General features: G+C 52.5%; 1 protein-coding gene across 6 annotated transcripts in view; it reads left to right on the top strand.

The window, feature by feature from the left end:
• The window catches only part of KCND3 (potassium voltage-gated channel subfamily D member 3), a 96,660-nt gene extending 74,921 nt beyond the window's left edge, over nucleotides 1-21,739 (top strand). For 3 of the 6 annotated variants that reach the window (XM_071450353.1, XM_071450355.1, XM_071450354.1), the window contains exons 4-8: nucleotides 7,063-7,164; nucleotides 9,330-9,422; nucleotides 12,007-12,063; nucleotides 13,209-13,456; nucleotides 15,293-21,739. In XM_071450353.1, the coding sequence (XP_071306454.1) occupies nucleotides 7,063-7,164; nucleotides 9,330-9,422; nucleotides 12,007-12,063; nucleotides 13,209-13,456; nucleotides 15,293-15,482 (690 nt within the window). In that variant the 3' untranslated portion in view covers nucleotides 15,483-21,739. Of the gene's footprint in view, nucleotides 1-7,062; nucleotides 7,165-9,329; nucleotides 9,423-12,006; nucleotides 12,064-13,208; nucleotides 13,457-15,205; nucleotides 15,225-15,292 lie in introns of those variants that run through there. The other 3 variants (XR_011682878.1, XM_071450357.1, XM_071450356.1) reach the window with 3 other exon arrangements.
• The last annotated feature ends 976 nt before the right edge of the window (nucleotides 21,740-22,715 follow it).

Raw genomic sequence — 22,715 nt, 5'->3', positions numbered from 1 at the left:
TCAGGGAGGGGAGTGGTGCTGGGAAAGGCTGAATCTGGGTTTGTGTCATCCCCTACCCATGAGGAAGGCAGCCCACACAGCTGTCAATAACCAGGCCATTGTAATCATTGATTTGCTAGAGAGCAGGGGAGTCAGCTTTGAAATGTTCTGTTTTCCAGCTGACACCCTGAATTTTGGAGGTGGGTTCCTGAACTTGAGAGCGTGGCCAGGAGTGAGTGGAGCTGTCTAAGGAGGGCTCAGCATCAGAACATGACTCAGTGCCAGCAGGGGATGGGGTTGGGAACTTAGGGGGAGAGAGAAACAATAAGGTTAAAACTGGAGCTGGCTGACATTTAAAGAACATTTTTTTTCAACCAGAACGAATCTGTGTGGAATATGTTTTTGTTGTTGTTGATATTTAACAGTCTTTGACAGGGGCGAAAAAAGCTTTTTTATTATTTTTTTAGAAGATATTTCATTTTTGCTGGGCTAGGTACCTCTTCCTCTGTTTGTCACATCCCTTAATAGAGTTCAGGGGAAAAAAAGCCAAACAAACAAATTAGCCAACCAGGAATCCTGCCTCTTTCCTTTCATATCATTGAGGAAAGCAAAATAACATTTTCCATCAGCTCAGCTATTCCAAATTCCCTGAGACAAGGAGCTGTCTCCTCTGGGAGGAAGGGCTGAAATCAGTGAGCTCCAGTTTATGGGTTCAGCTCCAAAGCAAGCCCATGCATCCAAATATTCTGTCAGGCTGCTGTCAGCAGTGGCCCAGTGCCCAGCTGGAACGCCTTGCCCACGTACCCAGAAGCTGCTCCGTGTTTATTTTCAGTAGCCAGGAGCTGCTCCCCATTTATTTTCAGTTTCCCATCGAGTCTCAGTGATGTCCAGAGCACAGCCTGGGATGGGGAGGCCCCCCAGGCCCTGCTGGGTCACCCAGCCCCGGGGTCCCTGTCCAGGACAGATGTTCCCGTTCTGTGGCACAGCTGGAGGAGCTGCAGTGGCTGGTGCTGCCCACTGCATCCCAGATGTCAGAACAAACACAGGCTGAACTTGCCTCGCCAAGGAGCCCTGGATCAAAGCTCTCAGCCAAAAAATGCTTTGCTCGGCTGGGGCTGGGGTCTCCCCCATGGGGAAGGGGCTGGGGCTGGGGTCAGCCCCTCACTGCTGCCAGCAGGGCCCTGTCCCCCAGGGTCACCCTCCCCAAGCCATTCCCTGGGCTGCCATGGGCTCCACGCCGTTAATTAATTAATTAATTAATTAGTGCTCATCCATCAGGGCCAGCACCTGGCGTGTGACACCAGATCAAACTCTGCTAATTCCTCCAGCCCTCAACACTTCAGAGCTATTAATTGGGGGTGTGAGCTGTGTGAAAGATGTCATAAAAGGGAGCTCTGGAAGCACAGATAAGGAAGGACAGACAGATAAATCACAGGCAGACAGCTGCTCATCACGCTTGGCTTGCACTGAGACACTGAGCCTTGGCTGGGACCAATGCAGAACAGCAGCATCCCTATCCATGATGCAGAAAAACATGACTTTCCTTGAGATTTTTTTTTTAATAATAAATTTCTAGACAAGTTCTGACACCCTGATTTACACCCCATAACAATTCCAGTTATTCCAGATTATTCCCACTACAACTGGGCACCTCTTTAACATCCTTGGAGCAATTCTGACCCAAGCTCTAAAAACCTGTTCCAGCATTCATAGTATTAAAAAAATGTGTGTAGGAATTTCTTTTGTTCTATTTCAAGAGGGGAGAGAGGAGGTTTTGTTACTCAGCTGCTGCTGCGGGAGCTTCAGCACAGAGGAAGCTTTGAGGTTCAGCCAAGCTGCAGGAGCTGTGTAAAACAGAATTCAGCCAGGGGAAAACAGTCCCTAAAGCCAACCCTGCCTCAGATTGAGGTGTGGCTGTGGCCTGGCTGGGTGGATGAACACGCACACAACACCGGCTGGAAACCACAAAGAACTTTAGTCTAAACAGAAGAAAGAATCCCTAGAACAAATATCCCCCAGGAGTGAGAGCCTCAGTAAATGTGAGCCAGGGCTCGTTGAGCCCAAGGTGGGGATGCACAAGGAGGAGCTGGCACAGGAGGGGAGCAGGCCCAGAGCCCCAGAGCCCCTGCCTGCATTGCCCAGGGGGACCTTTGGAGAGCTCCCTGCTCAGCCACGAGCTCTGCCCTGCGAGAGGCCCAGACCCATCAAACTCCAAATTCTGTGCATTGTTCTATAAATAGCCTGAACACGGTGTTCCTCAGCTTTGGAGGAGATTAAACGATAAAGTTCATTGGAAATGATGTTCTGTTGCTTTAATGGTGCCAAGGGTAAGGTAGCGTTAAAAGGAGAGGCACAGAGGAGGATAGGGGGATCTTTCATCTCTGGAAAGTAATGAAGAGGACCAAAATAAGATCAAGGTCTGACTGCAAGTGGTTCTGTCAAATTATATAGGAATATAATGAGTTCTGCACTACCTAATTTCCATATGCAGCTCTATGACATCTCCCCCAAAGCTAAAGTGACAGAATAGTTGAACTTGGCTCAAAAGCTGTTTAATGTAAAGGTTTGAGAGGAAGTAAAATCCAAATGTGCACACTTTGTTACTTAGAGAAGTGAAAAGGAGAAGAAAAAGTCCCTCTTAGATCCTGTAGCAGTCTGTGCTCTGTTTAACTCTGCAACCTGCTTATCACCTTTTCCACCCTCCAGAATCAACCAAGTCCTTTCCATCCAGGATTTAAACCCAAACCCCCAACAGATGCAGACAAAAGCAAGAAAATAACATATATACCATAAATAATATTTCATATTTCACCTTGAGATTAAGAACCAGATCCAAAGCACTCCACTGGTGACTTTGGGGAGCAGCTTCATCTCAGCCTTAAACACCCACTGGTGCTCACCTACTGCAGCAACCGCCAATAACATTCAAACTATTAATTATTGAGGAGTTAGCATGTAAAATGTGGTTAATTACCTTGAGTAGCTAAACTTTCTTCCAGGAAACCTCATGGTGTGGTTTTAGCAGCAAAGGGAGATGGGACAGAGCACCCCTCATGCGAGGAGAGGCTGAGGAGGGACTGTGGCCTCACAGGGACAGCTCTGAGGGAGTGATTAATGTGTGAGCACCCTCAGGTGTGCAGGGTCTGGAGCCCTCATTAATGGCTAAACACCTTCAGGTGTGCAGGTTTGGAGAGACCCAAAACACCTGGACATGGGTGGAGACCTCGTTAGGGCTAAATACCCTCAGGTGTGCAGGGTTTGGAGCCCTCATGGATAAATACCCTCAGGTGTGCAGGGTTTGGAGCCCTCGTTAATGGATAAATACCCTCAGGTGTGCAAGGTTTGGAGCCCTCATGGATAAATACCCTCAGGTGTGCAGGTTTGGAGCCCTCATTAATGGATAAATACCCTCAGGTGTGCAGGGCTGGAGAGACCCCAAAACACCTGGACATGGGTGGAGACCTCGTTAGGGCTAAATACCCTCAGATGTGCAGGGTTTGGAACCATCATTAAGGGATAAATACCTTCAGGTGTGCAGGGTTTGGAGCCCTTGTTAATGGCTAAATACCCTCAGGTGTGCAGGTTTGGAGAGACCCAAAACACCTGGACATGGGTGGAGACCTTGTGAATGGCTAAATACCCTCAGGTGTGCAGGGTTTGGAGCCCTCATTAATGGATAAATACCCTCAGGTGTACAGGGTTTGGAGCGGTTCCAAACCCTGCACACCTGAGGGTATTTATAGATTAACGAGGGCTCCAAACCCACCTGAACTTGGGGTGGAGCTGGCTCTGCACAGTCAGCCCAGGTGAGCTCTGATTGGAGCCCAGAGGTCCTTTCCAGCCCCATCCTGAGAGTGATGGTGCTGAAACAGCTCCCGTGCCCAGAGGGAGAGGGGCTGCAGGGCTCCTGTCTCCAGGTCCTGCACTCCCTGCTTGCTCAAGGACAGGAGATCTGGAAAGCTGAAGTTGTCTGGCTAATGGGGAACCGTGTCATGGGTTGTAGCTTAATAGTTTTGTATCCCAGATAAATCAAGAGTGAGTGTTATCTCCATAAGAACTGGATGAAAATCATTAATAAATAATAATTAGCTGTTTCCTGAGCCTGCCATCTGGTAAGCATTTCTCCCAGCCAGCAGCTCCTGCTCCCTGCACTCCTCCAAACAGCACCAGGATGAATTCAGGCTCCACCCTCTCCTCTGCCAGTCCCTTTGGGAAGTGCAGACCCCCAGGATGCTGCACCCTCCCCACCTGTGCAGGTCTTCAGTGCCCTCCTGCTGATTCTGAGCCCCAGTTTCTGAAAAGCCAGCAGAGCCCAGGAGTTCCTGAGCCCTGCCTTCCATCCTGCTCTGAGAAACACGTGGGCTCCAAGATAACCAAATTAATCATTCTAACCTGTAAGTGGCTGTCATTAGTATTATTATTTTCATCATATAAATTATCTTCCAGATTAGGTCATATGCATTTTGAGATCCTGTGGTTTCCTAGCAACTCCTCTCCCATCTCCATGCAGACACAGTGTGCCGTTTGCTTTTCCTTTTTTAGCCTCCTGTGCAGGGGTTATTTCAGTAACAGTGAGCTCAGGCCCGGCCCTGGTGACCTTTAGTCTGTCACTTTTTGGGGAGAAGATGCAAGGACAACCATGCCCCCCAAAATGACGTTTGCAGCAGAAGGCCAGGGAGCCACAGGCCTCCACCTGCCCATCCTCTGTGCCCAGCCAGCAGCTCTGCAGGACAGGGATGGCAAAAACCTGCCCACATGTGGCAAAAATGGGCGGAATTTGGAAGATCCTAAACCCTTCTGTACTGTCAGAGCCCGCAGAGACACAGGACAGGTACCCAAAGCCAGGCAGAGCTGGTGCCACCCAGCAGAGACACTCACAGAAAATTCACATTTGCACATTCACAGAAAAACCTGAGCTCTTGTTTTAAAGTTGTTTCTAGTCCAATGGAGGAAAGTGTCTGGAGGGCCAAACCAATTTTAGGCACCAATTTTAATTAACTTCTCTAGCTGAGTTAATCAAGATATCTACCAAATTTAATCATGATGGGGACCGGAGTTGGGTGCTGAGACAATCCCAGCCCATCCTTTGTGCAGGAGAGCAGGATTAACTTCTGTCCTGCCCCACTGACATTTTTTAAAATAACAATGTCTGTTCTAAACTACAAAAGCTGTGGGGCTCAATTATTTAGATAGCAAGTGGCCCTGGTTCAAAAGGAAAAGGGAACAGACCTCAGAACCATCTCCACTCCACATGGAGTACAGCTATTAATATTTGATCCCCTGCTAGCCTGGAGGCAAAGGGAATAATGTTCATTACAACAGCCTGGGACTGATTCCACTTAACAATGGACTGAACTGGAGATGAGCACGAACCCTCCCTGCTCCAGGTAAGGTGAACTGGGCACCGGCAATTCCTCCAGCAAAGGAGCTGATGTTTTATCAGGCACAGGGAGAAATGGGAACCTGCTGGTGGTGCTGACCATCAGAGCATCCCTGGAGAAACCAGCACTGCACCCAAAAGCCACTCCTGATCAGGGGAGAGGGATCCCTGTGCAATGTAAGGAACAGACACACAGAGGCACATCCTTGTGTTTAGAAGGAACCATTTAATGGCAATGTAATTATCAGGACGGAGGGACAATGCCCCTGGAAATGGGAATATTGCTCAGTCCCTCATCCCAGCTCTCTCCCACAGCCCCCATTCCACAGCAGCAGGCCCCGTGGATTTTGTGCCAGCTCTCAGCCTAAGGCCAGTCCTTTCCAGGGCCTGGAGCAGCCCAGCAGCTGGGGACAGGTTCAGAAAAAGGGAAGATCCAGTTTATTTCTCATTGTGCTCTCAGCTGTGCCTTGCCCCTGTCCTGGGGAGTTCCTTGGCCCGGCACAGAGATCTCACTGATCTCACAGTGATCAGGAGGCTCAGCATTAAAATGGGACAAGGAAATCTGGGTGAGGTATAGAAAACAAAGCCAATTTCAGGTGTCCCCGTTTGGGGGGGTTAAAAGAAGGCCCATTTCTCAGCCTGGGCACAGTCTGTGTCACCCAATTAAAGCTGCCAACTTTACCCATGGGTGTCTCTGCCTGAGAAATTGTCTGCAGGGGCACAGGGTCTTGAGGTTAAACAAATTCTTCCAATATTCCCAGCACCGAGGGCCAGAGTGGCTCACACCTGGACAGGGACAGAGCTCCTGAAATGGCTCCACTCTCTGGACCCACTGCAGATTTTTGCCTCCTGCCTTTCCTCTTCCTACAGCATTTACCCATTAGCACCTCTAATTAGAGGGGAAAATCACGAGCTCCACGTTATTTAAGGGATTATGCAGCATTTTACACTACAGCACAATGTAATTATTTTTTAATAGCTACAGTTATTTAATGTATTTACTTTTAATGGCGTTTGAGTCATAAATTAACGGTAGAAAAGAAAAAAGGCAAATCACTCGACAGAGAAGCAGGCAGCAATTGAAAAGAAAAACAAAAATGCTGAGAGGAATTATCAGAAACGACCAAAAAGGAAGAGGTAAGGTCCTGGTTTTTCTCATTGGCATTGTTCTGGACTGCTTTTATCACCTGTCCTGTCCCCCTGAGGTGTGTATTTTTGGACAGATCTTTTATCAGATGCCACAGCTGATGAAGCAGCAGTGCCACTGCAGGGCCCTCTGTCCCTGTGCTGCTGCAGCCCGAGCAGAGCAGGGGACAAGGACAGAGCTGAGACACAGAGAGGGGCTTGGGGGGCCCAGGCTGGGGGAATGTGAGAAATGGAAGCAGAGCACGTGCAAAGCCCTGATCCCACTGAACCCCAGCCCTAAGCCCACAGTCCCTGACCCCACAATCTCTGAGCCCTGTGTCCCTGTCCCTGACCCCGTGTCCCTGTCCCTAACCCTGTGTCCCTGTCCCTAACTCCATGTCACAATCTCTGAGCCCTGTGTCCCTGTCCCTAACCCTGTGTCTCTGTCCCTGACCCCGTGTCCCTGTCCCTAACTCCATGTCACCATCTCTGCCCCGTGTCCCTGTCCCTGACCCCGCCATCTCTGCCCCGTGTCCCTGTCCCTGACCCCACCATCTCTGTGCCGTCTCTCCCCACAGAAGGCGCGCCTGGCGCGGATCCGCGTGGCCAAGACGGGCAGCTCCAACGCCTACCTGCACAGCAAGCGCAACGGGCTGCTCAACGAGGCCCTGGAGCTCCCGGTGAGTGCACAGACCCTGCCCCTGACCCTGCCCTGCCCCTGTCCCTGTCCCTGCCAGCCCCTCCCCGGCTCCCAGCTCCCCCTCGTCCCCAGCCTGGCACTTGAGGTCACACTTGGTGTCACACACGGGGTCACACTGAGAGTCTCACTCAGCATCCCACATGGGGTCACACTTGGGGTCACACACAGGGTCACAGGGTTACACACAGGATCCCATGCAGGGTCACACACACGGGGTCACACTCAGGGTCACACACTCAGAGTCACACACACAGTGTCACACACAGGATCACACATGGGGTCACACACAAGGTCACATATTCAGGGTCACACACACAAGGTCACACACTCAGCTGCTGAGCTGCAGGGCAGGGAGGGCTCCCCAAGCTCCTGACTGAGCTGGCACAGGAGCTGCCCTTGCAGGCAGAAGCAGGTTCATTTTTCATTTTCCTCTGCTCTGTGCCAGAGCTGCTGGGGCTGGGCTGGGTCACAGAGCCCTCACTGGAAACCCCCTCTGCCCTCGCTAGAAACCCCCTCTGCCCTCACCAGAAACCCCCTCTGCCCTCACTATAAACCCCCTCTGCCCTCTCTAGAAACCCCCTCTGCCCTCCATGTATTCCCTAGGAGGCTGATGTGCACTCTCTGCTCATCTCCAGCTGGACAGGGAAATGTTCCCTGGCTCCCGGCTCAGGCTGCCTGTGCTGGGTTTATTTTTAAAGGCCTCCAGAGGCCTCTGGCTGCTCAGGAAAGTTTTAAGTGCTCAGATTGCTCAGCAGAAGCAGCAGACACGAGAGGAGGTGATTACATTAAGCCTGATCAACACCAGAGCAGGTATTAGCACATTTCATGGGTTCCATTCCCAATAAACCAGCCTGCCGTGCACGTGGGGAGCAAAGACACAGAGACGAAGGATGACTGAGCCCCAGAGCCACCCAGGACTCATTTGTGCAGCCTCACCTGGGATCCAACCCTCAATTTCCCTGTCCCTGGGACACAGCCCCGCTCTGTGCCCCGGGAGGAGCAGCAGGGCCGGGACAGGAGCAGGATGAGCTCTCTGGGGAGCAGAGGGGAGGGAAGGCAAAGGAAGGGAAGGATTCAGCCAAGGACAGCAGCAGGAAGGAGATCAGCTCCCAGGGGCTCGTGCTCCACAAACGTGTGGATTTGTGGCTTTTGCCATCCAGACACGAAGTGCTCAGGCTGTTTTCTTCTCATTTAGAGGGTTTTTTTTAGTGGGCTTTGTGTCAAAAGTGCTCGAGGGATGGTGAGATCCTTCCCATGGAAGCAGCCTACATATCCTCTTAGCACTAATCTCCTTGTACAGCTGAAATTCCCTTTTAGCTGCTGTGCCAGGAGGTGAATGCCCCAGGAACAGACGGCTGGGAGCTCTGGTGCCTTTTCTCGAGCCTCAGATAAGGCTGGGCAGGGCCGGTGCAGCCCCTGGCCCAGCTCACCAGGGCCCACTGGTGGAGCACTAGAATCGAGGCAAAGGGGGAGGATTTTGTGTTTCAGGGCTGACACCACAGCGTGCTGCAGCCTCCCCCAGCAGCTCCCTGAGTGGCTTCCAAGAGCAAACTGGATGGTGGCTGGCACCAAGGCCTTGCCAGCCTGGCATCCCTGCTCAGGGAGCTCAGCGCTCTTCACTGCAGCCAAACTCTTCTGCTGCAGACCCAGATTTTGTTTTCCTGCAGCAGCCCAGGGTGCAGAGCCCAGCTCTGCAGGATCCCTTCCCTCAGCACGGCTCCCAAAGCCCCAGGGCCTGGGCTCTGGCCCTGGCCAGCAGCTCTGCCCATCTGGTGCCCATTTCCCACCCGGGGCGGCCTGGGGGCTCCTGCTCAGGACAAGGAGGAGGAGGAGGAGGCAGGGGGGGCAGCCCCTGAGCCTCAGCTCCCTCCTGGCACTGCCAGCCCCGAGCCTGTTGGGGAAGATGAACCAGGAAAGCCTTATCAATAGCATTGTACAGCACCTGACTGTGCTTCGTGCCCCTCTTTCCCTTTGTGGACAAGGGAAATCGTTAATAAAAACCTGAGGAAACCTCCTGAGAGTCAGGGGAAACCCTGAAAGCAGCTGGCACCGTCCTCACCCCGGGCCAGCCCCCGCTGCTCTGGTTGCTCTCCTGGTTTTTCACCTGTTGGGGTTTTGTTCTCTCCTCTTTCCGTGCCTGCTCAGGGATCCACTGAGGAGGAGCAGCACACGACTAAAGGCACCTCCTTAATCGAGAGCCAACACCACCATCTGCTGCACTGCCTGGAAAAAACAACTGTGAGTACCAGCACAGGGCACAGCCCTGCAGGGCTCGGGGGAGGCTGCACGGGGGCTCTGAGGGACCCTGGCACATCCCTATGGGACTGGGACCCAGCCCAGAACATCCCTGTGGGACTGGGACCCACCCTGGGCTCCCCTGGCACATCCCTGTGGGGCTGGCACCCACCCTGGCACCCCAGAACATCCCTGTGGGGCTGGGACCCACCCCAGAACATCCCTGTAGGGTTGGGACCCAGCCCAGATCATCCCTGTGGGGCTGGCACCTGCACTGGCACCCCAGAACATCCCCCGGGGCTGGGACCCCTCCTGGGCACCCCAGAACATCCCTGTGGGGCTGGGACCCCTCCTGGGCACCCCGGAACAGTCTGAAGTGGGTGAAAAGCACTTTTCCCTCCTTGTCTGTGCAATGAGAGCAGGAATTCCTGTGCATCATCGGCTGCCCTCAGTCCCGCCCTGCACAGAGCCAGCAGCAGCTCCTCAGCCTCTGGGCACACAGGGATGTCAGCGGGGCTTAGGGAGATGGCAGAATGAGAAGTTTCATTTTTTCAGCGCTCCTGGGAGACCCCAAGTGCATTTCCTCACATCACAGCCCCTCAGTGGGGCTGAGCAGCACCAGGGACAGCTCTGCTGCCTCGGGATGCTGGGGACCCCCAGGCACAGCCTGGTACCGGCGCCCAGGGCTGGGGAACGAAACCTTTGGCCCTGAGATGGCCCAGAGAGGGTGAACCTGAGCCGGGGTTTAAAGGCTGCACACAGCTGTGCTCACCTCTGGTCGCAGGGGCAGCTGATTTATCCCACAGCCAGTTCTACAGCATGAATGTTCTGTTTGCACCCTGCAAGGTGTTGGAATGAGGTTTATTTTGCACCAGTGACTGATTGTGTGTGCAGAAGTCTTTGGGAACATTTCAGATATTTGTTTGATACAGATGTTTTGCTTCCAGGTTTATAGAAAAGGTTCTGCAGTAAAAGAACACATTATCTGTACCATGATTCATTCTAGGGAGAATGGAGAGAGGTTAATACTTGAAATATTCGTGCCTTTTCCTATCTGCATCCATCATCGAGTGTGCTTTTGATTTCTGACTCACAAGGGTTTCTTTTAGACAAATCACCTTCACTTGCCCAGTTTGGCCTGTGCTGGAAAAGCAGCACTTGGGGCTCAGAGAGGCACGGGAGGAGGCTGAGGAATTGATGGCAGTGCCCCGAGCCCAGGGAGCTCTGAGGGTCCCAGGGCAGGGCAGGGACTGATTCTTCCTGGATCAATGGCTCCTGAATCTGTTTTACACAACTCATCCTTTATTTCAATGTTACATTACCAGCAGATATTTCACAACCTGACTCTTCAGTTCAAAGCTTCCTGCCCAAACCCCTCAGAGCTGTGCCCTGAATTTCACAGCCCCACTTCCAGCAGAGGGGCTGCAGCAGACAGGAGCTGAGCCCTGCCCTGGAAAGGCTCCTGGAAATTCTGGCTGTGCCCTAATTAGCGGTGTGGTGCCCTAATTAGTGGGTGTGGTACCACAATAGACATAAGAGACAATGAGTGGCAGGGACTGAAAAATGTTCCAAATTTTCAGCCAACAATGGCAATAACAGCGATACTTGAATTTGGATTAAAACTCAGAGGGAGAATCTGCACAAAGGGGTTTCCCCTCACGTTTTTCAGGCAGTTATTGCCATGGTCTAGCACCAAATCAGAGAGCAGGCTTGGATCCTGCTCTGGAATTATCAGGCCAGAAGGTTCCATGGGTTTGTGTGCGGATCCTGTACTTCACGTACTCTATTAGAACACTGCGCAACAGGAAATTTAAATTGCAGTAAAAGCGCTTTTAAACACTGAAGAGTCATTTTGTGAGCAAGTTGCAGGAATGGAATGAGGAATGTACCATGGTTGCAAGCTTGTTTCAATGGGCAATTCACCCTTCTGGAGGCAGGCAGAGGATTCTCAGAGTCCATTATTTATTGGCCTGTGTCTGGGCTGCCCCTGGCACACACTTCCAGCTGAGTGGCTGTGAATGGCCCCAGATCTGCTGTGTCAGATGACAAAGTGACCCTGGAGTACTTGGAGCTGCCACCACAGAGATTACTTTGTCATATTCCCACAGCAGACGCAGCTGCTGCAAACAAAGGGAGGTTTTTCCCTCCCGTTCCAGCTCTGGACATTCACATGCTGTATTTTCTCCAAGTGCTGAGTGCCCTGAGCCCAGCCCTTCAACCCAAGCCCTTCTTCTGTGCTTTCAGAGAGTTTGATCAAACCCCACAGTCCACTGGTGACACAACAGCAAAACAATCCCAGCCTGTGCTCTGTGCATCAGAGCTGGAACCTTGTTTGCCTTTGCCTTTGGCTCTCAAAGGACCAAAGCAGTAAAGTTGTTCTGGTTCTGCTCTGTTCCCGTGAACAGAGCCCTCAAAAGCTGAATTGGCAGAAGGGTTCTGGCTGAGGGGCCTGAGAGGAGGTTCTGTTGCCCATTCAAACTTGAGCTGGAATGCTGAGGCCAGAGATGCAGCGCTGGGACTAAACTTGTGGATGCTGGAATGGACAATGAACTGTGTTTTTATCTTCTGTTGGCATGTTGTCCCGTAGGGATTGTCCTATCTTGTGGATGATCCCCTGTTATCTGTACGAACTTCCACCATCAAGGTATTTAATCTGTTTTCTCTGTGGTCTCTGTGGCGTGTCTGGACAGTGTTTGCTTCCTTCTCCTCTGCTCCTGTCCTGGGGGTTTGTGCACGTGGCTCCCTTTGGCTTTCCCGTGCTCCTGTTCCTTGTGGGAGTTGTGCCTTGTCCCAGTGGGATCTGGTGGCTGCCCTCAGCATGGTTGCTTCTGTTTCCCATCGTTTCTGAAGCCAACAGGGACTGGATGAGGTCTGTTCACTCCACCTGGCTGTTCTTAGCCGCACATGGGAGTTCTTTCTTTCAGGATTTCTTGTTCCTTACCACAGAAGCTCTTTGCAGATTCAGCTTTCTGAGTCTCCTTCCCCCCCTTCAGTGCTGTGTTTGTTCCCCAGCTCGTGCCCTGCAGGGATCTTTGAGCCCACCAGCCAATGCAAGCATTAAGTTCTCTGGCCAGGTGATCACCCAAATGAAATCCAATCCTGCCCCCAGGCATGAAGAAAAGGAGCCTGAGCTCCTCTTGGCTTTCATACCCATGTGGCACTCCAGACTTATTGAGGCCGTTCTGGAATGCAGCAAAAGATGAAGAGAAATTCAAACCCCACAGAGCGACCGAGTCAGGCTGCGTGAGCAGTGATGGCCTCGCACCTTCCTCACTGCCACAGCTCCTCTCATTTCCCTGTGGGCAGGGCAGGGCAGGGCAGGGCAGGGCAGGGCAGAGTGGCCCTGGCTGCAGCGAGGGCAGATCCTCTCCTTGGGGAGTCCAGTGCAGCCTGGCAGGAGTGCCCTGTCCAATGCAGCCTGGCAGGAGTGCCCTGCCCAATGCAGGAGTGCCCTGCCCCAATGCAGGAGTGCCCTGTTCAATGTAACCCTGGCAGGAGTGCCCTGTCCAGTACAGCCTGGCAGGAGTGCCCTGGAGTGCCCTGCCCCAATGCAGCCTGGCAGGAGTGCCCTGCTCAATGCAGGAGTGCCCTGCCCAATGCAGCCTGGCAGGAGTGCCCTGTTCATGCAGCCTGGCAGGAGTGCCCTGCCCAGTGCAGCCTGGCAGGAGTGCCCTGTTCATGCAGCCTGGCAGGAGTGCCCTGCCCAGTGCAGCCCTGCAGGCACTGCAGCATCTCCCGCAGCACAGCAGGGCCGCCAGCCCGGCAATGACAGCTCCGCTCTCCCCGCAGAACCACGAGTTCATCGACGAGCAGCTGTTCGAGCAGAACTGCATGGAGAGCTCCCTGCAGAACTACCCCTCGTCGCGGAGCCCGTCCGTGTCCAGCCAGGCGGGGCTGGGCGCCTCCTGCTGCTCGCGGCGCCACAAGCGGAGCGCGGCGCTGCCCAACTGCAGCGTGCCCGCCACGAGGCTGCGGAGCATGCAGGAGCTGAGCACCATCCACATCCCGGGCAGCGAGCAGCCCTCCCTCACCGCCAGGTACCGGGGGTGGCAGGGCTGGCAGGGCTGGGCCCGGGGTGTGCCCGGGGTGGGGCTGTGCCCAGCTGTGTCCAGCTGTGGGGCTGGCAGGAGCTGAGCACCATCCACATCCCGGGCAGCGAGCAGCCCTCCCTCACCGCCAGGTACAGGGGGTGGCAGGGTGACAGGGCTGGGACCGGGGTGTGCCCGGGCTGTGCCCAGGGTGGGGCTGTGCCCAGCTGTGCCCAGCTGTGGGGCTGGCAGGAGCTGAGCACCATCCACATCCCGGGCAGCGAGCAGCCCTCCCTCACCGCCAGGTACCGGGGCTGCCAGGGCTGGCAGGGCTGGGCCCGGGGTGGGGCTGGCAGGACTTTGCCCAGCTGTGCCCAGCTGCGGGGCTGGCAGGGCTGTGCCCAGCTGTGCCCAGCTGTGGGGCTGGCAGGGTGGCAGGGCTGTGTTCAGCTGCGGGGCTGGCAGGGACGGTCCACTGTTTTTCATTGTCCAAAAACCTAAATTGCCACTCGAAGCATCACTGGGAAGCAAATAAGAGGAATTTCACAATGGTGCCTTAATACCTGTGACCTAAAAAGCCATAAAGGACACAGGTGAAGTGTCCCTTAATAGAAAAAGGTTAAAATTTCATTTTATACATAAATTGCTTAAAAAGAATCTTTTATTCACGATATAATTCCTGCAAATATTAAATTACTTTCTAAATCCCCCTCAGCCCATTAAGTTTTTTGTGCACCAGGGCTGGTTTTGAATGTCCCATTCCTCTTCTCCCCACTCCTATCAAAGGGACATACAAACCAAACAAAGCTGCCTTCAGGGCAGCAAGTGATTACTTGGTTTGTAATGCCCAGAAGGGCATTTCAGAGCATGAATTATGAATGAGTAAGCACAAAACAAGCCTCCAGCTATTTCAGTTTCAATATGACAATATTTTAAACCAGCACCTGAAGCAGTAATTCAGGGGAATGTCAACTGTTCTGGCTGCTAAATCAGACACCGGTGATATTTTAAATGTCAACACTTATTTCACTTGCTTACCAAACTGGGCAAGGATGGAGAGAGGAAAAAAACGCTTTTCAGTGAATTTTTGTGCGGAATGTGACCAGCTTGGTGTGCTGGTTACCACTGGCACAGGCACCCAGGCCCTGGGGCTGCCCCACTGGGGGCACAGGGATCTGTTCCTGGGCGTTTGGGGGATCAGAAACCACCCCCGGGCAGTCACTCCGAGGGAACGGCAGCAGCTCCCGGCTGGGAGCTCTCCATTCTGAAAGGACAGGCCTTGTGTGGCAAATGAACACGTTGGGCTGCTAATAGCAGACTCCTGGAGCTGTGCAGATGCACAGAAATCAACCTATCATTTTCCCCCTGTAATTAATTATAGGATGCAATTGATGCAGATCTAATAAGAATGCTTCCAGCTGTCACATCCTTGAAACTACTGCAGGGAGAAATAAAATAGAAAGGATCAAGAGACGGCAAATATGAAAGAGGCATTTGAAATGCAAGAAAGACAACATCTTTCTCAGAAAGAACTACCTGTGCTCTGAAAAGATGCACTACACAGGCCAGGGTATTTAGATGTCCTTTTAAATAGACTAGAATTATGCAAGAAGGAAATGGAAACAGAGCAATTTGCCCTGTGAGAAGCTGTCTCCTAACCAGGGGGAACATTACCAGAGCTCGGTGTAATCTGTGTAGACATAAATGGTGCCTTGCAGGAACGGGGGGATGTTTAAATGGAGTCTTTGAATATTTCAGCTGAATGAGATCCTGATTAAGAACCGTCCCCATCCTTTCTACCGCCTCATTTTGAGAAACAAGCCAAGCACTAAATTTGTTTTCCAGTCGCTCCAGCCTCAACATGAAGTCGGACGAGGGGCTGAGGCCGAACTGCAAGGCCGGGCAGATCACCACGGCCATCATCAGCATCCCCACGCCGCCGGCGCTGACGCCCGAGGGCGAGAGCAGACCCGGCCCGGGCAGCCCCGGGCCCGCCACGAACGTTCCCAACATCGTCAAGGTCTCCGCCTTGTGAGCCCGGCCCGGCGCTGAGCGGAGGAGCCGCCGAGCTCCGGGAACCGCCAGGCACTGAGAGCTGGGCACTGAGAGCTGGGCAGGACCGGGCACTGAGAACTGGGCACTGAGAGCTGGGCACTGAGAGCCGGGCACTGAGAGCTGGGCACTGAGAGCTGGGCACTGAGAGCCGGGCACTGAGAGCTGGGCACTGAGAGCCAGGCACTGAGAGCTGGGCACTGAGAGACGGGCACTGAGAGCCGGGCACTGAGAGCCGGGCACTGAGAGCTGGGCACTGAGAGCTGGGCAGGACCGGGCAGAGCCGGGCACTGAGAGCTGGGCACTGAGAGCTGGGCACTGAGAGCTGGGCAGGACCGGGCAGAGCCGGGCACTGAGAGCTGGGCACTGAGAGCTGGGCACTGAGAACTGGGCACTGAGAACTGGGCACTGAGAGCTGGGCAGGACCGGGCAGAGCCGGGCACTGAGAGCCGGGCACTGAGAGCTGGGCACTGAGAGCTGGGCAGGACCGGGCACTGAGAACTGGGCACTGAGAGCCGGGCACTGAGAGCCGGGCACTGAGAGCTGGGCACTGAGCGCTGGGCACTGAGAGCTGGGCAGGACCGGGCAGAGCTGGGCACTGAGAGCCGGGCACTGAGAGCTGGGCACTGAGAGCTGGGCACTGAGAGCTGGGCACAGAGAGCCGGGCACTGAGAGCCGGGCACTGAGAGCTGGGCACTGAGAGCTGGGCACTGAGAGCCGGGCACTGAGAGCTGGGCACTGAGAGCCGGGCACAGAGAGCCGGGCACTGAGAGCTGGGCACAGAGAACTGGGCACTGAGAGCCGGGCACTGAGAGCCGGGCACTGAGAGCTGGGCAGGATCGGGCAGAGCTGGGCACCGGGCACCGAGGAAGGGCTGCAGGAGGAGCAGAGACCCGTGGGCAGAGCCAGCTGTGCCCGTCCAGCTGTGCCCCGCACGGCCCGACAGCTGTGCCCGGCCAGCTGTGCCCTGCACAGCCCCGCCAGCTGTGCCCGGCCAGCTGTGCCCTGCATGGCCCCGCCAGCTGTGCCCCAGCCTGCTGTGCCTGGGCAGCTGTGCCCCACACAGCCCAGCCAGTTGTGCCCAGCCAGCTGTGCCCGTCCAGCTGTGCCCCTGCCAGCTGTGCCCGTCCAGCTGTGCCCGTCCAGCTGTGCCTGTCCAGCTGTGCCCCTGCCAGCTGTGCCCATCCAGCTGTGCCCGTCCAGTTGTGCCCAGCCGGCTGTGCCCCTGCCAGCTGTGCCTGTCCAGCTGTGCCCGTCCAGCTGTGCCCTGCTCAGCCCGACAGTGCCGCACAGCTGGAGCTGGAGCAGGAGCAGGAGCCGGCCCGGCAGCAGAGCCACTGCAGAGAGCGGAATCTAACACTGTGTATCGCAGCACCTTTTTAAAGGTTTTTAATGGATAATATTTATTCACGAGGAAATGACTGAAAAGGTGAAAAACAATAGATTTTGTGACTTTTTTCTTTTTTTTTTTCTTCATGGAGCAGGTCCTTTAAACCAACCAAAATTTCGCTGGTTTTTTTTTTTTTTTCTTTTATAGGAAAAGATTTAGAGAAAAGAAGCCTCCTGTCACAGCAGCTCCCTGCGTGGCTGTGTGTGTGAGTGTGAGTGGGCAGAGCCCCAGAGGGCACGGCCCTGCCAGGGAGTGCCCAGCCAGGTGTGCCAGCCCCTGCACACACACACACTCACACACACACACACACACTCCTCCCTCCCCGGATGCCACCCCCAATTTAGACTATTTTGTACCCGCCTTTCAGGTCAATACAGTGCAATTGCAAACTGTGTTTGTCTGCTAATTATTGTCTGTGGAAACATATTTGTGGAGAAAAACAAAAACAACAAAAAAAGAAGACAGGCTTTAGTAGAGTTTTAGTCCCACCTGGGTATCTGCTTTCTATTTTTGTTATCACTTACTTGTAAGAGTGTGACTAGACTACAGTTCTGTATTTTTTAAAAGGGAAAAAAAAAGGTAGGATTCTTTTTTAATACTGTGCACACAAATGGTAAAGAATGAAAGCACTGAACTCAACTGCATCGAGCGTTCCTGAGTCTACCAGAGGTTCCTTGTAATGTATGCCCATGCTTTTTACTTTTTACTTTTGGTTCCTATAGAGAAATTCCTTTGCTAGCACTGGACGTGTAACCCATTGTAAATAGTAGCCAAATAATGTCTGGATTTATACTTGATAATAATTAACCCCAGAGCCAAATATCTTGCATGGACAGAGAGGTGTTTGGCTTTTTCACAGGCTGAGGGCTCCAGTTGTCCCATCCATGGCTCCTGGGCTGCATTGATTTTGGGGATAGACAAGGTCAGCAATTTCAGTTCCCAGGACCTGCCTGGGAAGGGGGAGCAGGACTGGAGCTTGGGAACATTTGCTAACGTGTGGTACAGACAGCATTTTCTACTCCCAGTTCTACACTTAGTTTGGGTAAAGTCTCCTCATGAGCTAACAGCTAACCAAAAACTGAGAACACTGTGTGGTACCCAGGTACCTCAAACTGGGCCTGAGCCATGCTCAGTGCTGGCACCTCCTCTGGCACCTTCCCAGGAAGGATTCCTCAAGGGAAATTCATGGCCTGAAACACAACTGCTCCCTCTTTGCTCTGCCCTCCTGGAGCGCCCTTTCCAGGGCAGAGTGAGGAGCATCCCCTCCCTCCCTGCCCCAGCCTGGCTGATCCCTGCTCATGCACAAACCTCCCAAGGCCCATCCCTGTCCCCAGCAGCCCGGAGGGAGCAGGGGAAGGTCCCCGTCCCCTTCTGAGCAGGGATTTTACAATTTCAGAGTGCAAGGAACGGCTCAAAGAGTGATTGAGGCTGGCTCAGCAGAGGGATGATGTTTTGTTGGAACATCTGTCATAACCTCTCCCGGTGTAATATTTATCTGCACATATACACACACATATAGCTAATTACAGACACATACATGTATAGATAATTAATGCTGATTACACGTAGGAGCTGCACCCTGCTTTGGCAGCACTCCTGCTGTGCCTGAGCAATGGCTGCTGCATTAACTCAGTTAGAATCCTTCGAACCCTCCTTAGAACCCTACAACATCCCAGGAACCCCAGGGCTATGGCTGAGCCTCCAGTAGCTGCACCAGCTTCCAGTCATTTATTCCAGGGCTGTGATATGTAACCCAAAACTATGTTTAGTCCTGTTTTAAAAGATTAAAATGCTCTGCCTTTTGCTGCTTCCTGTAGGAGGTTATACTGCAGTTAATCTTACCATTACTGAGGTTTTTTTCCAATGTTTTAATTTCATTTTTGCTTTATTTTCATTAAGTGTCATCATCCGAGCACCCCTGCCCTCCCAGATCAGAGGCCTTGCTCTCCACCACTTGCCACCATTGCAGCCTCATCTCCACTGGCACAGAGTGAGGGTGAATGGCCCCGTGCTGACAGGGACAGGAATAAAAATTACAAAGAATCAGGGATTCCCCAAGGGTTCTTGGTGCTGCCTTTCTTATTCCTGATTCAGCGTGGAGTGCTGAACCAGGCACTTCACTTCTCTGTATCTGTAAATAGCCCTGGTGGCAGCCCTCGCCCAAAGGGGCTTTTAATCACTGTCAGTCAAACTTTTGGGAAAGGGAGTACAACACTCCATTTAAAGAGGTTAAAAAGAAGGAGGAAAAGCAGTTCCAGGAGTTTCTGGCTGGCTGCTTGGGCTCTGATTGCCACGGCCTCTGTTTTCTTCCACAAATCAGGAACTGTTATCCCCACTGGGAACCACGGCCCTGCCCTGCCATGAGCAGGGCAGGTGCTGCCCACGCTGTCAGTTCCTCAGCACAGGCTCTCAGGGGATGAAACCACACAGATTTAAGGAAGTCTGAGCCTAGAGGAACAGGGCTAAGAGTATTTTTAGTGGAGGCATTAGCTCTCTTTATCCTCTGAAGTCGCCCAATAGAGCATCCGAAAGCACCTGAACTGCCTTGTGGAAAACCTGGGTTTACCCCAGGAGAGAACTGTGCACCTCTGGGGGCTGCAGGGACAGGGATCCATCCCTGCAGGGACAGGGATCCATCACCACAGGGATCCATCCCCACAGGGACAGGGATCCATCCCCACAGGGATCCATCCCCACAGGGACAGGGATCCATCCCTGCAGGGACAGGGATCCATCCCCACAGGGATCCATCCCCACAGGGATCCATCCCCACAGGGACAGGGATCCATCCCCACAGGATCCATCCCTGCAGGGACAGGGCTCCATCCCCACAAGGATCCATCCCCACAAGGATCCATCCCCACAGGATCCATCCCCACAGGGCTCCATCCCCATAAGGATCCATCCCCACAAGGATCCATCCCTGCAGGGACAGGGCAGGCTCTGGAACAGCCCCAGAACACCATCAGTGCTGTGTGGCACTGCAGCTCCAAGCCTTTCCCCCTCCTCTCATTCCTCACAACTTTTTATAGTTTTAGAGAAGCTCCTTTAAAAGAGGTAAAAATGGATTCTTTGTACAAAAAGTGGAAGTGCATTACTTTTTCAGATTTTCCTAAAGCAATATAAAATATCAAAGGAGCAACTCCTTTTTCTGAGCATTTTATTTCCTTTCCAAAGCTTTGTCTGAAGGAGAAATATTTTCACCGATTTTCAGCCTATGCTATCAATAGATTTCCTCTCCTCTCACCTGGCACTGAGCTGCTAACAGGATTCACACCCAGCTGGCAGCAAATGATGAAAAAACCTTTCACACATAGGCTTTGACTTCCATTGACCCTTTCTAGATGCCACCTTTTGCTTTCAGTTTCCTTACAAGAATAACATAGGTAACACAGGTGGCTTTAGTGCAAAATAAACCTCATGGATAATCCAAAATACATCTTTCTTTAATAGGCAAGAAAGACCAAATTTAATCAATGCCACTTGTTTAACCTAAACCTGTTGCTAATGCACCTGTACTGTAACCCAGCCTTTGTCATTCTAGTCTAGACAGCTCAAGGTGTGTGCATGAAAATCAGATTAATACCAGCTAAAGAATGCAAATATCCTTGAAGAGTTTGCTTTTTTAAGAGGTTGCAAACATGTTGCATCTTACATGTATTGTAAAGAAAACCCAGGGAATTAAAAATCCCATTTAATTTATCTGTTGCTGCATCCCTTGGACTTTGTAATATTTGAATCTGTTGGACTAAGGCAGAGTTACAGTCAGCACTCGTGGAGAGCTGGTGAACATCAGCAGCTTTGAACCACAAACCTAATTCTGCTTTTAGAGTTGGATGAACAAAACACCTTTCCCACATCACTCACCCACCCAGTCCATCTCAGTATTTTGGTTTAGAACACTTGTTTTTCTCCAACACTTTGAGCCAACTGCAGTACATCCATGGGATTAGAGCCCAAGTTCTTAGGCTTTGTGTTTGCCAAAAGCGCTGTCCATGGTGATTTCTTCTTTCTAAGGCTGTCAGAGCAAAGGGAAGGCAGTGAACATCAGGAGCTGAGCATCAGCACCTGGGCTCTGCTCCTGAGCTCCTGAGCAATCACTAAGTGACCTCGAGGAAGTCATTTCACCTCTCTGGCAATCCTGCAGAGCAAGGAGCACCTCCCCTTGCACCGAGTGCAGCTTAGCTCCTGACACCCCAAAATGCCACAGGGAATTCTGGAGCCAGAGCCAGAGCTGCTGCTCCTGCTCAGGGGGCAGCACCCGTGCCACGAACGTTTCAGGTGGAACAAAGAGCGGGTGACAGAGAGCTTGTGACAGTCCCTCCTCCTGTTGCGGTCAGGTCTGTCCCTCTGTGTGTCCGTGTGTCCCTCCCCTCCTGGGTTAAACCAGTGCTGCTCCAGAGCCGCAGCTGGGAAGGTCCCCAGCACACCCAGCGCTCCTCCCCACTCCTCAGCCACCACTGGGAGCTCCCAGGGGCTCCTCGGACCAAGCAAGTCTCTACAAAGGGTGTGATGGTCTATTTTTGATAAACAGTACGGCATTCCAATGCAATGGTGTTTTCTTTAGGAGTTCTATGTTGTAAGAAGCTCTCAACCTGATTCTTTTCTATTTTCGTACTTTAAATGGGCTTTGCTTTACAAATGTCAGAGGACAGATACAAAATGTACTGGACACAACTGCAGGTAGCTTCATTTGAGAACAACTTTCTAGAAGAACCAAGTTTCCTGTTGTCTTCTTTTGGAATTGTAGTGCATATGTTGAAACTTGTATATCATTTACAGTATTGAGTCTTGTGCCACTGCTGTACCTGATGTATCCAATCCGGATTAAACAGAGTATGTGCCACAAATACCAACAGCATGCTGTCATTTCTTCTCAAAACCTTCTGGGAGGCCCCTTTGGAGAGCTGTGGGTGTTAACCTAGGCCACTTCAGTTGTATTTAAATACTAATTAACTCTTCCCTAAGCAATCACTGAGGAGATCAGTGAGATGTCACGGGACAGCAATAATGCAGATACTGAAGTGCATTGCCTACAGGGTCCCCTCTGTGAACATTACAAGTTGCAAAAATCCATCTTGGAAACACAATCATGCTGTCTTGGCCTTTTCCAGCTACTCAGACAAAGGGGAATCCCCTCCCTGCAGTCATTTGTGACACAAAGGGAGTAAGGCAGGAACAAAGCACAGAAGGAAAAATTTTCAAAATGAGCGCAGTGGCAACCCAGGGTCAGCACCCTGAGGCAGCCAGCACTCCCATCTCTTCCTGCCCCAGGACAGCTCTGTACAAGCCAAACAGGAAATATCAATTAGTTTTAGTACTAATAGATAATTCCATATCTAATTAAAGCATTCCTGTAAGTGTGGGAAGTCTGATACTGTTGCACCCAGAGGGACAGACCAATTATGATTGCTGCACATTTTCTACATAATTAAATCCTCCAGCACACAGCCTGCTGCACACCTTGCTATAGAAATGTTATTTATACAGTGTTAATTAACGGGATTTAATTTAGCAATGCAGGCATTGAGATGCTCCTTTCACTCTGCCACTTGACTGGGATGTAATCAGTGCCTGATGTTTACCAGGAGAATCAGGGAAAAGGGGATGATCACCAACTTGGAACAGACCATGGAGCCTCACAGGAATTCAGCTTCACCCCACAGCCACAGGGAAGGCAGGAGGGAGGGCAGGCCCTGGCACAGGTGCCCAGAGCAGCTGGGGCTGCCCCTGCATCCCTGGCAGTGCCCAAGGTTGGACACTGGGGCTGGGAGCCCCTGGGACACTGGGAGGGGTCCCTGCCATGGCAGGGGGGGACCCAGGTAG

Source organism: Agelaius tricolor, unplaced genomic scaffold, assembly GCF_023055355.1.
Source record: "Agelaius tricolor isolate 1412-34295 unplaced genomic scaffold, bAgeTri1.0.p SCAF_30, whole genome shotgun sequence".
NCBI classification, from domain to species: domain Eukaryota; kingdom Metazoa; phylum Chordata; class Aves; order Passeriformes; family Icteridae; genus Agelaius; species Agelaius tricolor.
Note: the sequence above shows the minus strand (reverse complement) of the source record. Positions and strands in the feature narration are given on the sequence as shown.